Below are 16,018 nucleotides of genomic sequence, written 5' to 3' on the forward strand. Positions count from 1 at the left end.
TCAACTTCCTTGCGCTCTTAACACGGCGTTACCGTACAATGATTCGTAGGCGAGGGCGGATCCATTCGATAGTGGGGAGAAATGGCGGGAAACGCTGGCGTATTCAAAATGATAATAAGATTTATTGACTAAAACTAATTAAATTTAATTACTCTGTATAGTCGGGATTGTATTGTGTCATTAGTGACTCAGCGATGGTATAACGGTAGAAATTGAAAAATTAAATTACCATTCCTTCCAGCCTTTGTCATCACGAAACTGGATCCGTCCCTATTTCGTAGGCTATCAAGTTAAAGTTGTACACGTACATAGAAACATTCGTCGCACAACAAGCATGGGAACACGTGATGGACGTCGCCATGGAATATTTCCAACGATTTTGATAAGCTGATACAGGTCGTTTCGTATTTCTTCGCCCTCATTTTTCTTTTTTCGATTAAACGTGGCTTGGATGACCCACTAATCAAATTTTTATTAAACGATCTTTTAGAAATGAAAATGTTCAACGCTTAGACTGATACATAGTGATTTTCGAGAGGATAAATGAATTTGGTGAGCCATCGATGAGATGAAAAGAAAACAAAGCTGTGGTTATAGTAACTGCTTTTTATTTGTCCGGGCGACGCTCGAAACACGTTTTTTCTTTTTTTTTTTTCTTTTTCTTTTTACCATATAGCTTTCTAGATTCAAAGAATCCGAGATTTACACATAATGTTCGTTTACACTTCCTTTCTGCACCAAGCCTCAGTCCACGACCGACGTAAAACGTTCGAGATAATCGTTACACGCTGTTACAAGCGATTTCACGACCAACAGGAAACGAATCGGGCCCAAGAATCGTTGTTCCGTTAACCCTTGATCGTATTTTCTTTAACCCTTTATAGGTTTAATTTACAGTCGTTAAATGTTAGATTAACGCTATAATAATCGGGACTAAAGCTAGGCCCTGTTCTAGCACAGGACCGTTTAATAAGTCACCGAGGTTAACACTTTCGTTTAATATTAAGGTTATGTTATATACCGAACTATAAGTGAAATTTCATCTGAACTCTAGGGTGAATTAAATTTCATTTCTCTCTTTTAGGCTATGTATATATCGCGATAGGATTAAGTTTAGGCCTGAGTTAAGTCTTCGTTTACCTTTTTCGTTTCGAGTCTGAATGAGAAACTTAGACTAAGTGTGGTGTCTTTAAGTTTGGGATTAAGTTGAGCTAGGAACTATGGTCTATAGAGGGCCAACAAGAATTTTCAGTCAGTCGATCACCTTGGACGACACGATCGGTTTCGCATTGGTCAGAGCAGTCTCATGATTATACGTGGGTTAATCGTGAGCAATGGGTAGAAACGAATGTTCTTCAGTTCGGCCAGAGAACGTTTCGTCGAGGAGACTCGATACTGGCGACTGAAGGAAGAATAGGGGGAAGGGGGAGGAAGGACAAGATAGGTAGAGATGATGAGCCTAATGTTAGTGACATGACTTCGTGAAGTCGGTAGAATGTCAGAGATCTTTGAGACTATCGTCTTAAGATAAACCTCTCTGATCCTTTATACTCGTTTATAAACTTACATCGATCTAATCTATATTTCACACAAATTTCGTCCACAACGATTCCTATAATTATTCCACCAAATGAAATATACATATGTAGATCAATCAATGGAGTATAAAGGATCGTACCATTGTGACGTACATATTCACAATTCCATATAGCCAAGTAAAGCCAAAGTAACGCCAAAGTAACATTCGGAAAGTAACAGAGATTATATCCACCCCTAACACGTTTGTCTAAGTCGACTCGATGAAAACAGCGGGCTCGAATGTACGGCAGTCGAAGGGTGATCGGTACACACTGGAAGAACAAGGTTCTACGTTTCCCATTCGTATAGTTCGACTTCGTTTACCGACGTCACATCACCAGGTAGCGTACATCTATATGCAAAGGGCGGCGCAGGCGCAAGCTCTCGATTTCGTTCCCTTTCGATGCCTTATCGGTTCGATGCCTGTTTCTCGATCCGCGATCCACGATCTCGATCGATGTGTACGATGAAAAGAAATGTCAACTAAAATAACCAGACCCCATTCGATATCGCATTGTGCCCGTCTAAACGACAGCAACAAGATTTTTTTTTGTAGTAAATAGACGAGTTACAATGTTAATTAGTAGAGAGCTTGTAGTTAATAATTAGAAACTTGACGTCCATTCGACGTGTCGGTCGCCTGTTTCCTGATCGGATGATCGAATGAACGAAGATGACGATGATAGTCCCGGCAGTGACGATTGCGCCAGCCACTAGCACGTGTATCGAGAAAGATAACACTAGCAGCCGTACGCTTGGCTCATCTAATTCGGTGTCGCGTGTGGTTGCACTCGACTGGCGCTCGGCGGCGCTGCGATCGCTCCAGTGGCTGCGAAACGCGGCAATTATAAATCTGTGCGATTATACGAAAGGCAAAAGTTACAAAAAAAGATGTTTCGTTCTATAGAGAGAATACTTTGAAAGATGTGAAGTTTAAAAAAATGCTGCCTCGACGTAATCAGCTTCTCGAAGCGACTTGTTTGAAACTTTTTTTGGGAAGTATCCAGGTGGACACTTCTAGTAAGTCACGTTTGACTTACTTTTACGTAGGTTTTATACAGACCACGGGAAGCGATGCAGATGCTATCGAACGCACACGACGAAATCGAACGAAATAGTGACGATGACGGTAACAATTAGTGCCAGTAGGTAGTAACGGTAGAGTAACATTCTACGTGTTAGCACAGATTAAAACTGGGACTAGGCTGGCTGTAGTTTAGATCCTCGTTAATTCTCCTTTAATTTAAAAGCGCTTACTAGTTAATCGTTGTGTAGTTAGTTACTTCGGTAATAAGTAATTAGGCGTTAACTAACGATAGTCAGGAGTAACATGGTAAACTGTTATTAATAATTAGGTAACACTATAAAAGAAGTCCACTGGCTGTTTTTTCTCTCGCTGTTTTTTTTTTTTTTTTAACTACTTTTTTCCTCTTCTTCTTTCCATGAGGATATCCGTAGTTCATTTTAGAGCTTCTTTTTTCTTCTTTACTTCCCTTTATATCTTGTCCACTGAAGGTAGGTCTAACTACATACCATCGTTACCGCTTGCCGATCTTTCGCTTCAATTCTTTTTTTGTGTTTTTCTTTTTTTGTGTGGGGCGGGGGGTCGAGTTCATCCAAAATACGAAGAGCAACGAGTGAACACTATACAATTAGATTCACTATGGCACGCGATATTAACGCTGCTTATCGCCGCCCTGCTTTCGGATATCTACCTACCTACCGACTTATATCTTCTACTTATCCTATCTACCTCATTACGAGACCTGGCCTGTCTTGCTTGGCTATCTTGCCTAATCGAACGAAGGACAACGCGCGGATAATGGTGTACGAATACCACGTTGCCAGATTTAATGTCAATTCCTCAGGAGATACTTATGATTACGTTATGGCGTTCAGTGATTTTAAAAATACTCTTTCTTAGAATTTGGATACCTCAGAACACTTTTGTAAAATAGATATTATTTCGTGAATTAGGCCAAACTGACTGTTTTTGTTCTCCTCCATCGTATGAAGGTGAGATATAAAAGACGAAGTGAGCTAACCTGTCACTTAACCCTGAAATACTATAGTGAAATACTGCATTCCCACTCATTTTTATTTCAGCTATTCCTAAAAAGATTCTAACCGCTTTGTTACTTATGTCATGTGTACAATTTTCTAAAATAGGAGAACTAAAACTATTTTGTAATAGATTTGTTTGAAATGATTGCTGTAATCTTGTAAACCTAATCTCTATTCTTATTGAGTTCCATAATCTGAACTTAGTTTGAAACGTTGCCCGTAATATTTTAAGTCTAACCTCTATTCTTATTGATTCTCAAGATCGAAATATTGGTTTCTAGTCGCGCCATATTTAAGGTTAGAGCGGTTATGTAGCATTGCAGGGTTAAAGAAGAAATTTCCAAGGCTCCGAAACTTAGAGTTTGCGATCTATCGGGCCAAGCAGACTTTCTCGAACGATCTTAGACTACGATACACCAGGATACGAAAATATCATTGGAACAAATACTGGCAACGAGGCATCCTACTCGTCTTCTCTTCTCCTCTTCTCCTCTTCTGGCCACGCAGAATTACATCTAACGAAGTTACACCTTTAATAACTAGTATCGTCTGTAATAATCGACGATCCCCTTCAGATATTTTTCATCATCTTTTGTGCCAAACGCATTTCCATCTTATATATAATATTTAGGCTCGTCCTTCCCCGTGTTCTCCCCGCTCCTCGATATTAATTCGTCGTTAAATGCTTAACACAATTATTTATCGATAATACAATAGGTAATACGATTCTATTTATTTATCAATTAATTGTATGCTAGTTTACGATACGACGCGCCGATCTCTTCGTCCCGTTCTCGCCTCGAAACTCTGAGGAACGTTGCGAAGCAAGCGGGAGAGAGAGAGAGAGAGAGAAAGAGAGAGAGAGACAGAGAGAGTGAAAGTGAGAGAGAGAGTGTATGTGTATGTTTGTATGTATATAATAATTTCTAGATCGATTCAGAGAGAGAGAAAAAGAGAGACGGAGGGGCAGAAAATACAATTTTGGTCTAGATTTTGGAAAAGTTGATAATAGTTATTAATTTCGACTGAAATAATTGGAGACCAATGCCTCGAATCTCTCTCTCTCGTCGTCGTTCATCATCCTTCATCATTCTTTCGTCGTTCATTAATAGATTCATGTCAAAAATGTTAGTACTGGTGTCATTAAGATGTTAATTCATAGTAATTGAAATCGCACGGCGAATAGCGTCGGTTGTATAATACTTGTTTGTGTATATTGTGTATGCATGTATGTATAATACGTCTCACTAATAGGTTTGTCACTCTAACAATACACATCCTATATACAATGAGAACAACGCAGTGTGTTCATCGATCAGTTGCTCGACAATGACGATTAATTTACGATTTGCTCGACCCAATGCACGCTTCTCCGTTCATTTATCGTTTATGCAAGTGTATAGTATTATGTACCCCTCTATTTAACACGCGACGAAGCGTACGAAGCTCGTTGCCCAGTTCTTTTTATCTCGAGGAACTAATAGCGGTCTTCTCATTTTTATTTCGGCACCACGATGGAAAAACTATACATTCTTGTGTATAAAAAGTTGGAACGAATCGTCGCCACTTCGTACATGTGCTCGGAGCTTTGACGTCACGTGGCTGGCCACCATCTTGTGTCGACGAATTCGTTGTGTCACGTGATCAATGAGATACAAAATGGCCACCTTATCCAATTAAATATCACTGTTATGATTGTAAATATTTTTTCAAATTTTCGCTGAAGATATCTACTCTAAAAGGAAAATCAGAGGAAATCTGTATTAATGAATGACGGATAAATAGAATGACAGAGGGTAGCGGCCACGCGACTCGCGTAAGTTTTACGTTAATGAGAATCCTCCTTCAAACGTGGAGCAGCACTGATACCGCGCGACTAATAGGAGCCTTCTTCACAAATTAAGCCATATGTTATTGCACATTGAACGATTACGAATGCACGTTATATGAGTCCCTCTCAGCACGCTTTATACTTCGCCAGGAGTTTATTTATTAATTGATTAATTTACCCGAGTGCTTCACTTTTTTCTCTCATTTCCATATGTATACGTACATGTGTATATATGTATATTCCTGCCTCCTCTTCATACTGTACCATACAGCAGTTTTAGACCATCTATGTTATTGACCTCGAAGTAATTCCTATATATGTTGTTACATAAAAATGGATTTTTAGATATTTATTTCATGACATTGCTAGTTTATGATTCTATCTTAAATTTAGAACATTACAGAACATACATATTCCGCACAATTTCGGAACACCAAAAATGACATTATGTATATATAAAAGTGAGAATTAATGTTTCAAAAATAACTATTATTGTTATGGAAATAATGTGAAACTTAATTACCAATAATTACTAATTACCAATTCTTAATTTAAAAAATTTTAAAAAGAATTAAAATAATAGCAAATATTCTTATATTCATTCACAGAAACAAAACACTTTTAATTGATAGATGATCTAATACTTTTGCACAATACTGTATATATATATTTGTATGTATATATATATATATATATATTCCTTCATTTATTTTAATTATTTATTTTTTCATCCGTTTCTTGCTTCTTTAATTAATTATTTATCCACATCTTTCTTTGTTCGTTTATTTATATATATTTATATATTTATATATATATTTGTGTTTCTCTCATTTTAGTGCCTACTTATTGTTAATCAAGGAGGAATGTAGTCGTAGTGGTCGCGTTGGATTGAGCGAGCTAAAGAATCGTTCGAGGGAGCCGGCACGTTCATCGTCCGGTGTAAAACTAATAATTGAACAAGAAACCCAATTTCATCAATGAAAAATTAGACATGTATTCTCCATTTTAATTCCAAAATATGTGCGAAAATGCTTACATATATTGGACTATTTGAAATAGATTTAAATCGACCTGACTTCGATTTGTCACTAGTAACCTAACCTCGAACGTTTCTAACCTGTTAACCGGATCATGCCTTAATCGGAGAGTCCTGTAGTCATGAAATTAGTAGTTGATATAGAGAAAGTATTCAATTTCTAATTTTAATTCTTCGAAACAGAAATATGTTGTAATTTATTTTCTGTAGAAATGAAACGACATATTAAAATAATAAATCCGTAGGTAAAAAATTTAATAATGAAATATTGGAGCTTAAGATAATTTAATCCGCCTTTCGTTTCATTTAAGAAGTCTACGAACTTATTTAATTTGACTCAAAATTATTCAAAATTATTGAATGACAGATGTAGCGTGAAAAATGTTTCATACGAAATTTGATCATCAAGTATTAAGTGAAAGAATTTAAAACTGGAAGAAGTAGATAAACACGTCTAACCTTTCATCGCGTAAATAGAGCCAAAGTTGAATGGCTAGTGAATCCGCGGAGGCACAGGTTACGCTCTATATGACTCGACGCGTGTGGATCAGGCATAAACCAATCAGCGTTTTGGAACCAGAGAAACTGAACCGGCCTGTGATGGTTGTCTAGAAAAAATGACATTGCTATCTCTCTCTCTCGAAGTCTCCGCGAGAATCGGAATCTCAGAATTACCCTAATACATAACGATGACTCTTAAATGATAACGTGTCAAGCGTAAAGACTATACGACGTTTCTTATGTCCATTTCTTTTACCTTTAATTAATCGTCTTCATCCCCGCGAAGAAAACATGAGCTCTATAATATCCATGCGATAGCTTTACAACAACCCACGGTTGTACATCGCGTCACGAGATATGATCCATAGAATATTCTTTTTTTCTTTATTACGTGTATACGTACGTGCATTTTTATAATCGACAAGATCGATCTCGATTCACATCACTCTATAAATAGAATCGTCAATATTTCACGCGTGATTCCGTATATCGAATATACATCACGTATATATATATTTATATATTTGTATATATTAATAGTAATATATAGTATATATACATACATATACATATGTATTCGTGTATCTTAATAAGTATATTACGGAGCTCTTCTATATTTAGTTCAATTATTATTTCCTTGTTTTGGGATAATTCAATTCCTTACGATAAAGTACTAATTTCTATCATTTTACATTTTCCTTGTCTTTCGCCTCGCCGTGGAAGCAGAAACACGATATTTAAATTACATTAATTACGTAATTACAGATTAGATTTCCCGCTGGCGAAACGATGACAAGATCTCTCCGTTTTTCTCTTTTTTTTTCCTTTTTCCTGTTTATAACTTTTATAAGGCCCAAATATTGTGCGCTACCTGTTCAACATGGAAATTACGTCAAAAAAAGAAAAAAGGAGAAAAGAAAAGGAATCGCGAAAGCGTGTGATTCGGTGCTGCTTTGTGTTGAGAGAACGCCCCGGAGGACACCGCGCGTCATGGGTTCAGTTTCTCGATTCTCTCTCACTTATGTGTTATGCTTGACCCATTTAGTCAGATGCGAGGAAAGACGCTTCGTCCGATCTACGACCAACGACAACGACGGACTCACCCTATGTTGTCGTTCGATCTCTTTCGAGGACAAACAAAAAGAAACCAAGCAGAGGGAGCGCGAGTCGGGTCCGCGTATGTCATTACTAACAGAAGATCCGACAAGTTTTCTGATGTTGGCAAGCTCATGATTTTGGCACACCTAACATTCCCCAAAAATGCAATCGGTCGATCGTTTTCCTCGCTGAACACCGTGTCCTCGAAGCGTCGAGCTTGGCAGACTTAACCTAGACCTATCGAAGCTCGAGTATAGCCTCTTTCTGTCGTGACTCAAGTCAGCCAACCACAGACCACGGATGATGGGAAATGTCCTTTAATAGACGATCCAATGATACGCGGCGATCCCTGGAAGCTGGGCGAGGATCGATCTCGTCGAGGAAACTGGACGTTCTTCCCTAATATCGTCATCTTCGTTGTCTACGATCGTCGACAAATCAAACGGATTTAGAACTAGAATCCGTTTGTTATGCTCCTCTGTGTTGCTTCGTCTCGTAGTCGGTTCTCTCTTGTCCCGTTTAGTGCGTTCGTTTCCCTCGACGACACCCTCAATCAGGCGATCAGGTGACCATAGAGAACGCTTCTCCGAACTCGCTCCTACGTCGGGCCACAGCCCACAGTTGCCGTGCTACACCCCCTGGAATGCGTTGCCAGTGTTCATTTCTTTTTCTTCTAGCTGTCCACAGAAGCGTCAGCCTCAGGTGGCGTCACTGTCGCGCGCCATAGACTCCCTGGCCTCGCTGCGCCGGTGGCGTCCTCCCGTCGGCGGCGGTTGACGGTAACCGCTATTCGCGACCACGCTCTCGCTGGTGGCGCTGCTGCTAGTGGAGACGCTGTCCGCTTGTGGGTCGAGGCTGGCGCTAGAAGACGCCAGCATCGCGAGAGATGGCGAGGACGACGAAGGTGACGGCAACGAGGGTGAGGAGGAGGAGGAGGTGGAAGTGGAGGACGCATTGGTACGTTGACGCAAGCTCCCGAGACCTTTGGACGACTTGGTACGTTGACGTCGCGACGTAGACGCCTGTGGCTTGGCCTCGTGCTTGACCGAAGCCTTAATCGTCGTCGTCGACGACGTCGACGTGGGTGTAACGCGTTCAGGTGTCGACGACGTCGTCGCTGCTCCAGAGGCCACCTGGTACCTGGCTGTCGGTAGAACTTGTTGTTGCTGTATTTGCGCTCTGGAGCGATGGTCATCTCTGTGTTGTTGGGGTGGACTTGGCAGGCTGTTCTGCAAAGCCCAGTGATCTTTTCTGACGGTAGACCCACCAGTGGCGACGTTGTTGACGGACGAGGAAGAAGACGAGGCCGACAGAAGGTAGGTGCTGGCGATTGATGTTGGACCAGCAGAGGTGGAAGCGGTAACCGCTGATAGAGCTGCTTCCGGTGTACCGTCAGCCATCGGTGACCCCGCAGGGCTCGGTAGACCGCGTATGACAGGCTCAGGAACAACGACTGGAGGACGTTGCTGCTGCCCGTTGCTGCCCAGATCGCCAGCGCAGCCGTAATCGTAGCTGCAGCATAGCTGCCCGTCCTACGGAGAGGTTCGTTGGATACTGGGTTAGCCAACGGCGGAACGAACCAAGCGACTGTATCGTGTTCGCCTGACTTTCGCCCTCTTCCGTTTCTTTTTCATTTTTTTTTTTTTATTTATTTTTTCCTTTTTTTCTCATTTTTACGCAGTATCCGTACGCGGGTATTCCCCCGTCCGCGTGAAAAGTCTTGGGACGCGCGTGCGTGCTGCCATCTGTCAGGTGCGCGGTGCGGTATAAAGGATGACCAGAAGCGGGAAATTCAAATTGGGCATGGGGATTCTGCTATCTGCGTTGTGATTGCGTTTTCGTCTGATTAGCAAGTGTCTTTTGCAGATTTTGAAAGACGGTGCACTATCTTCGGCGTGAATCTGAGTTTGTGAACGTGTGCACAACTACGTCATGATGTTAAAATGTTACACAGCTAGAAGTAACTTTATGGATCGATAAGAAAATATTCGTCATCAATTTCTCATGAAAGAAGCGTGTAACGAATGAATCCGCGAGTTAAGAGGAGTCGTTACAGATGTTACCCTGGTTGACTTACGACGTTGATCCAAGACTTTTCGCGTCGCTTGGGGGGATACTCAGGTAATCCTCCACATAATATGTAATTCATTGTTTAATTGAAATCGCATACGTCGTTCCGTTGTGGTGAAAATCCACGTCCTCCATTCGCAGATGACCCAGGTTCGACGGCCCTTTCCTCTCGACCGTGCACGATCGGTAAAAATGTTGGATTTTACGAGCACAAATTACAAGGACTCGACTCATGACAATCATGCTCTGACATTCGGGGGTCAAAACAATGAATTTCCATAGTATGTATCTGACACCTTGACGACATCGTGTCTAGGTTACCACTACTTCCAGCTACGATTCTGACAGAAATAAATTTTATTGTCAAATCTTACGTTTTATAATTTTTCGTATACTTTAAAAAGTTTCAAAGCAAATATGCAATTTGTTAAAATGTGCTTATCAAGAAATTTAGTTTTGATGATGTCGTTTGAAAATTATAGGTTCGGTCGCATGAAACTTATAAATTTGGTTTGTCCTAATCTTCTTCTTTTTTATTCTTACATCTTCTTTTTAATTTCTTAATTCATAATTTCGTTTTCTTTTTTGTCAGAATCGTTGCAGGACAACACTCGATAGACAGAGAGAAAGAGACTCTTGGTGCTTCTATCGAATTTCGAATGCAGATCAGAGAAGGGTGCAAAAGAGGCTCAAGTGTAACGAAACCATAATAATAATAATAAATAATAGTAATAATAATAATATAATAATAATAATAATAATAATAATAACAATAACAATAATAACAGAAAGACAAAAACGAATCAAAATGCAATCTGTGTGTGTGTGTGTGTGTCTGCATGTGTGTGCGTGCGTGTGTCTGTATGTGTGTACGTGCGTGTCTGTCACCACGTGCGTCGTGCGCCCGACCGATACCAAATATGTAGGAAATTTCGATTTCTTTCTCTTCAATTTAACGACAATGCATCTTCAAATGTGCGCTCTTTGAATTGAGTGATTTTGACGTTAACTGAATTATAATTAGTTAGAAAATAACATGGGGTGAGTCGGTGCATGCGTATCCATTGTAAACGTGCATTTGACTACCTTAATTAACCTCAAGGATCGTACATTTCTTGATCGACCGATCGACGCAACAATAAATTTTTTAATTGCGACAATTATGAGATAATAGCTTGAATATTCTTCTTTCCTCGTAAAATATGCAGTTGAATAATACTAAAGTTAACTTAAAAGTAGCGAAAACTCTGTATACTTATTCTTGTATATTTTTATCATTCAGAGTAACTAATTTTCACTTTTTTTTATAATAAATAAATATATAATATTTTTTATAATAAATAATTAGCATTGATGTTTAAAATCATTACGAGACAATAACATAGTATTTTTATTCATGTCAAAGGCAATTTCATATTTATAAAAAATTGTCCTCAGATCGATCAAGAGTAATTCTGATTATAATTTTTAATACAAAACATGCGTACGTGCTCGCGATTCACCCTGAGAATTAGATCTTCTTGCCACACGTCTATGCCACACGCTGTCATATAGATGATCCAGATATACTCACTAATGCGTCATCTGCAAATGCTTTATCAGCTGTACCAACTTTGCCCAGAAAAGTACTAATGCAAAGTTATCGACAACCAATAGAAACATCGCCACACAATTATTCCGATTTCAACTTGATTCTCATGTAAAGACTTGCAAGTCTACACGTGGCATAGACGACCAGAGTGGTTGTAACCCAACGCAAGAAAAATTTGAGAAATTGGAAGCCTGGTGACCAGCGTGCGGCGATCAACGAACGCAAGAGACCTCTATGAACGAATGAACCAGATTACTCCCTCTAGTGGATTCTAAACGAACGTTACAACACAGAGAAATGTCAAGTTTCAAACGAAGATACAAATAAGAAGCGAGTGGGGTTGGGGCAGCGATAGCTAGAGTGGAAGAGAAATAAAGTTACCAATGTGCTATCCCATGAAGCAGGCAGAAGGAAAACGAAAGCATTTGAGAGCTCGTGGGCGCTAAAATAAGTGACAAGTAAGAAATAGAAAAAAGAAGATAGAGAGAAAAAGACATTAATAATAAATAAAAAAGAAGAAGAAGAGGCGGGTAGAGAAGATTATAGGTGAGGTAGAAGTGACGTGATTACCGATGCACACAACACGCGCTATTGCTCACCAATTGGGCGCAGTACGGCACCTGCAAGGATACCCATCGTTAGGCTAGTTAGGTTAGTCATTCACGGCCGATGTGTGTATTTACGTATGTTATGAAATGGCATGGGATATTAAAAATTTTCACAGCATGATTACACAGCATACGTTTTCGTTCTTTCTATGTTAATTAACAGGTATCCGCTCAACACATCAGCTCATCTCTCCTCGCCGATTCATTTTAAACATATAACCAACTTAACCACTTTTTCTCTTTGAAAAGCTCCATATATCACTCTAGTTACTTTTACTGATTTTTCTCTTTTTCTCCTTTTTTTTTGTAATTATGGATTATCAAGCTATATTAAATATTACGTTGAATATATTTTATATTAAGGACTATGGTATTATAATGTTGTTAGTTTTGTTTCTTTAATAAGATAGATTCTAATGAATCGACGAGGTCGAGGTCATGCTACACTCGGTCGCAATGAGATACAGGATCCACTCTCGATTAGTCGTTGTCAGGCGAATATGTATTTAATACGATCCATGCAGGGCCGACCCGAAGCAGTGAAAGTTTTCAGTTCGAATCTCATGAGAATCGGACGAAAGTTGGATCAGAGCTTAACATCTTGCGCGCGCGATTTGAATTATTTCTCGCGGCAGTGTTCAATTTGTGTGAGACCTAAAACACCATCGCTAAAGTTCAACGCAAGCTAACTGTTTATTTACCGAAAATTATTCCATAGATTTCTTAAACAATTTTTAAGCTATATATATTTGTATATATTTATAATAATTCAAGCTATTTAGCATCTGGTTTATACAGTGAGCGAGGGTTAAACGAAAAAAAAAGAATAATTATACAATTGATCAAATCAACTGTTACTACAAAAATAAATATATAGATATATATATATCAGTATATAACAACGATAACATTAACATTAATAATGATCCTCGTTTCTACGTTACGTACAGCACGTGATTACTCTGATCATTAAATAAACATGCATAGTAAATACATATATGTATATACGGTGCCGAATTAGGAATCTCGTCTTTCTTATTTAAAGTGAAGGACTAGTAATAATAATAATGAACACTGCCGCGTGCAAGGCAGCCAACGAAAAAACATTACACATAAGAAGAGTCTAGGCTAACTTAGGGACGCCCCTGAACGTGTCTCGTACGCTGGTATTGCCAGAACAGACAGATCCAATTGAAGTAATTTACATATGGTGAACACAGCTTTAGACAATCCACATAATGGCAAGAACTATAGCACGACGCAATAGTTAGCTCACGCCGAGAGAACTTATATTTAAAAAATTAAAATTTTGTTCAAGAGAGACTTCGTTCAGCCTTTGAAGTCAGGGTGTCGACAATCTATACTTTTATTCTACTCTAGATAAGGTTAGCCTTAGACCTAAGTTACGTTACATTAAGGTCAAATCTTTCTCCTTTTAAATTCTAAATTAGACTAATCGCTAGCTTCAAACAAATTTTAAATTCAGTTAAGTACTCTAAATCCAGCTTACATCTAGACTAATTCCAAGTTAGATCTAAATGTAACAGTTAATTTACGTTTTAACTAAGCTGTAATTGAATATTAGTTGGATTTAGTCTAAGTGTGTGGCTAAGCTGGATTAATCTAAGTCTTGTGTCAGCTAGGACTGTACTATATCTATGACAATGTGAGGTTATGGGACTCATGAACTCGTAGATTATACTTATACTTCAAAGACTTTAACGAAAATGAGTGGAATATTTTGATGAAATTTTTTTCTCTCAGCGTACGAAAGAACAAGATTTTATTAGCGCAGATAGCCTTGCAAGAAGTTGATTCGCGTTATACACACCGCAAAAATAAATGGCATACTGGAAATAAATGACAGTCAGTATATAGGTACCTTGTATTATAGGGTTACCTACTGACACTGTAAATAAATGACAGCGAGACGAAAACAGAGAAACAAAAGAGTGAGAGAAAAATAAATATATTTATATGCTGACACGTGTGACTCTAATTAAACACGTGGCGGATTTTATATTGCGAAGCTCGAATCTCTGAATCAATTAAAATTATCAGCTACGATTATTCTTTTATATATTATGCATACAGAGTTAATAAAATAATACTTTCTAGTTAATTAAAAAATATTAGTAAATATATTTACAATTATTTCGTGGTTTACATATATCTTAAATTAATCACATCAATACTGATGACCGTCCATGCAAAATGCAAGCCATGTTAATTTAGCGTTTGAGTTTACTGCAACTGAAGCAGAAATAGAGATAAGAAAAACAGAAGAATATTATATTAAAGAAAATGTTAATCCGCCACGTGTGTTATGTACATCAATGTTTTTGGAATGATCGCCTGCCGCACAGCAACTGGTCGCGCCTCGTCGGAACATAGTGAACGTAATTGATTAGACGCATGACAGAACCACGGCTAAATGAAGGCGACATTTAGTTTTTTGGTTATTTACTGACCTTGAGCTCTTGATTTCGCGGGAAAAGAGAGCGCGGTAAATAGAAACTTCTGGCCACGATGCTTATCTACGTTATTAAAGCGCCATATTTGAAATGTCCTCTATATGTTACCAGAAGAGAATTCACTGAACAGTATCTTATTATAAACTACCAATTTTTATTGAATACAGGAGACATTAGTGTATAAAAAAAGTAAAAGCAGAAAGAATATTCCTACGAAAACGTAATATAAATCAACAATTTCATCGCTATATCATCTAGGCCATAGTTCCTCCACTATAATTCGCGAATCTCTTTCCTCACGGACCCCCCTATTCTATCCGTATCCTGCGATACTGATGATTCTTCGTTCCCCCGATGTGACCGAGGCCAAACGTCCTCCTTACCTTGCACTCGCACGTGGTGCACTTGTCATTGGGATCCTGCCAGGAGCTGCCACTGTCGTGGATAATTCCGGAGTAGCTACATGGTCGTGGTCTGGTCAGTACTGAGAGGGAAGTGCCATTTCCAGGCAATTCTCTCGCACAGGGATCATCTTCGCAACGAGGACAACAATCCCCATCCTCTGTCACAGGGTTCGAGCAGGTCACTGGTGGACACTCCATCTGCCAGCAGTCTATTTCGCCATACTGTAACATATCAGATAGTGATTTTGTCAAAATCTATGTTCATTTGAGACCATCGTCAGCGAAAACAAATGACACTGAATTTAATTACACTACGGAAGATGGAATTTCGTGATCATTTGGGATCCGCTTTTGTCTATTATTTGAGCAATATGTATTGTATTTGATAATAATTGTTCTGTAAAGAATAAGGGGTTAGGTTAGCAATTGTTGAGGTTAGCGCTGTTACCAGGCATTCGCAAGTCTGACACTGGTATATCCATCGTTCGCCACTTCTGAAGACTAGGTGATGAAGCTCTTGATGTCTGCAAGAGGCTGCAGGATCACATTGCGGACAACATTTGTCCCTATGACTTCCAGGAGCGCTGCAGTCGCATATAGGGTCTTTGCATGTGATAACGCCATCTTTACAAGTGCATCTTCTGCAGGGATTCCCAGCTGGCGCTAGAGTCTCTCCGTTTCTCACCTCTCGATTCTCGAACCAGCAACCTGTTAAAGATACAAACATTGTTATTCTATTTTAAATATTTCTCGAACTCTTCTC

At 39.1% G+C, this 16,018-nt stretch overlaps 1 protein-coding gene across 4 annotated transcripts in view; it reads right to left on the reverse strand.

Annotated features, from left to right (window-relative positions):
• Window positions 1–591: 591 nt before the first annotated feature.
• The window catches only part of LOC122570056 (protein kinase C-binding protein NELL1-like), an 87,188-nt gene continuing 71,761 nt past the window's right edge, over window positions 592–16,018 (reverse strand). For 2 of the 4 annotated variants that reach the window (XM_043731898.1, XM_043731901.1), the window contains 4 exons: window positions 15,704–15,963; window positions 15,235–15,477; window positions 12,340–12,389; window positions 592–9,640 (listed from right to left, as the gene is read on the reverse strand). In XM_043731898.1, coding sequence (XP_043587833.1) covers window positions 8,782–9,640; window positions 12,340–12,389; window positions 15,235–15,477; window positions 15,704–15,963 — 1,412 coding nt within the window. In that variant the 3' untranslated portion in view covers window positions 592–8,781. The remainder of the gene's footprint in view (window positions 9,641–12,339; window positions 12,390–15,234; window positions 15,478–15,703; window positions 15,964–16,018) is intronic. The other 2 variants (XM_043731899.1, XM_043731900.1) reach the window with 2 other exon arrangements.

This window comes from Bombus pyrosoma, linkage group LG8, assembly GCF_014825855.1.
Source record: "Bombus pyrosoma isolate SC7728 linkage group LG8, ASM1482585v1, whole genome shotgun sequence".
In the NCBI taxonomy this organism is placed as follows: domain Eukaryota; kingdom Metazoa; phylum Arthropoda; class Insecta; order Hymenoptera; family Apidae; genus Bombus; species Bombus pyrosoma.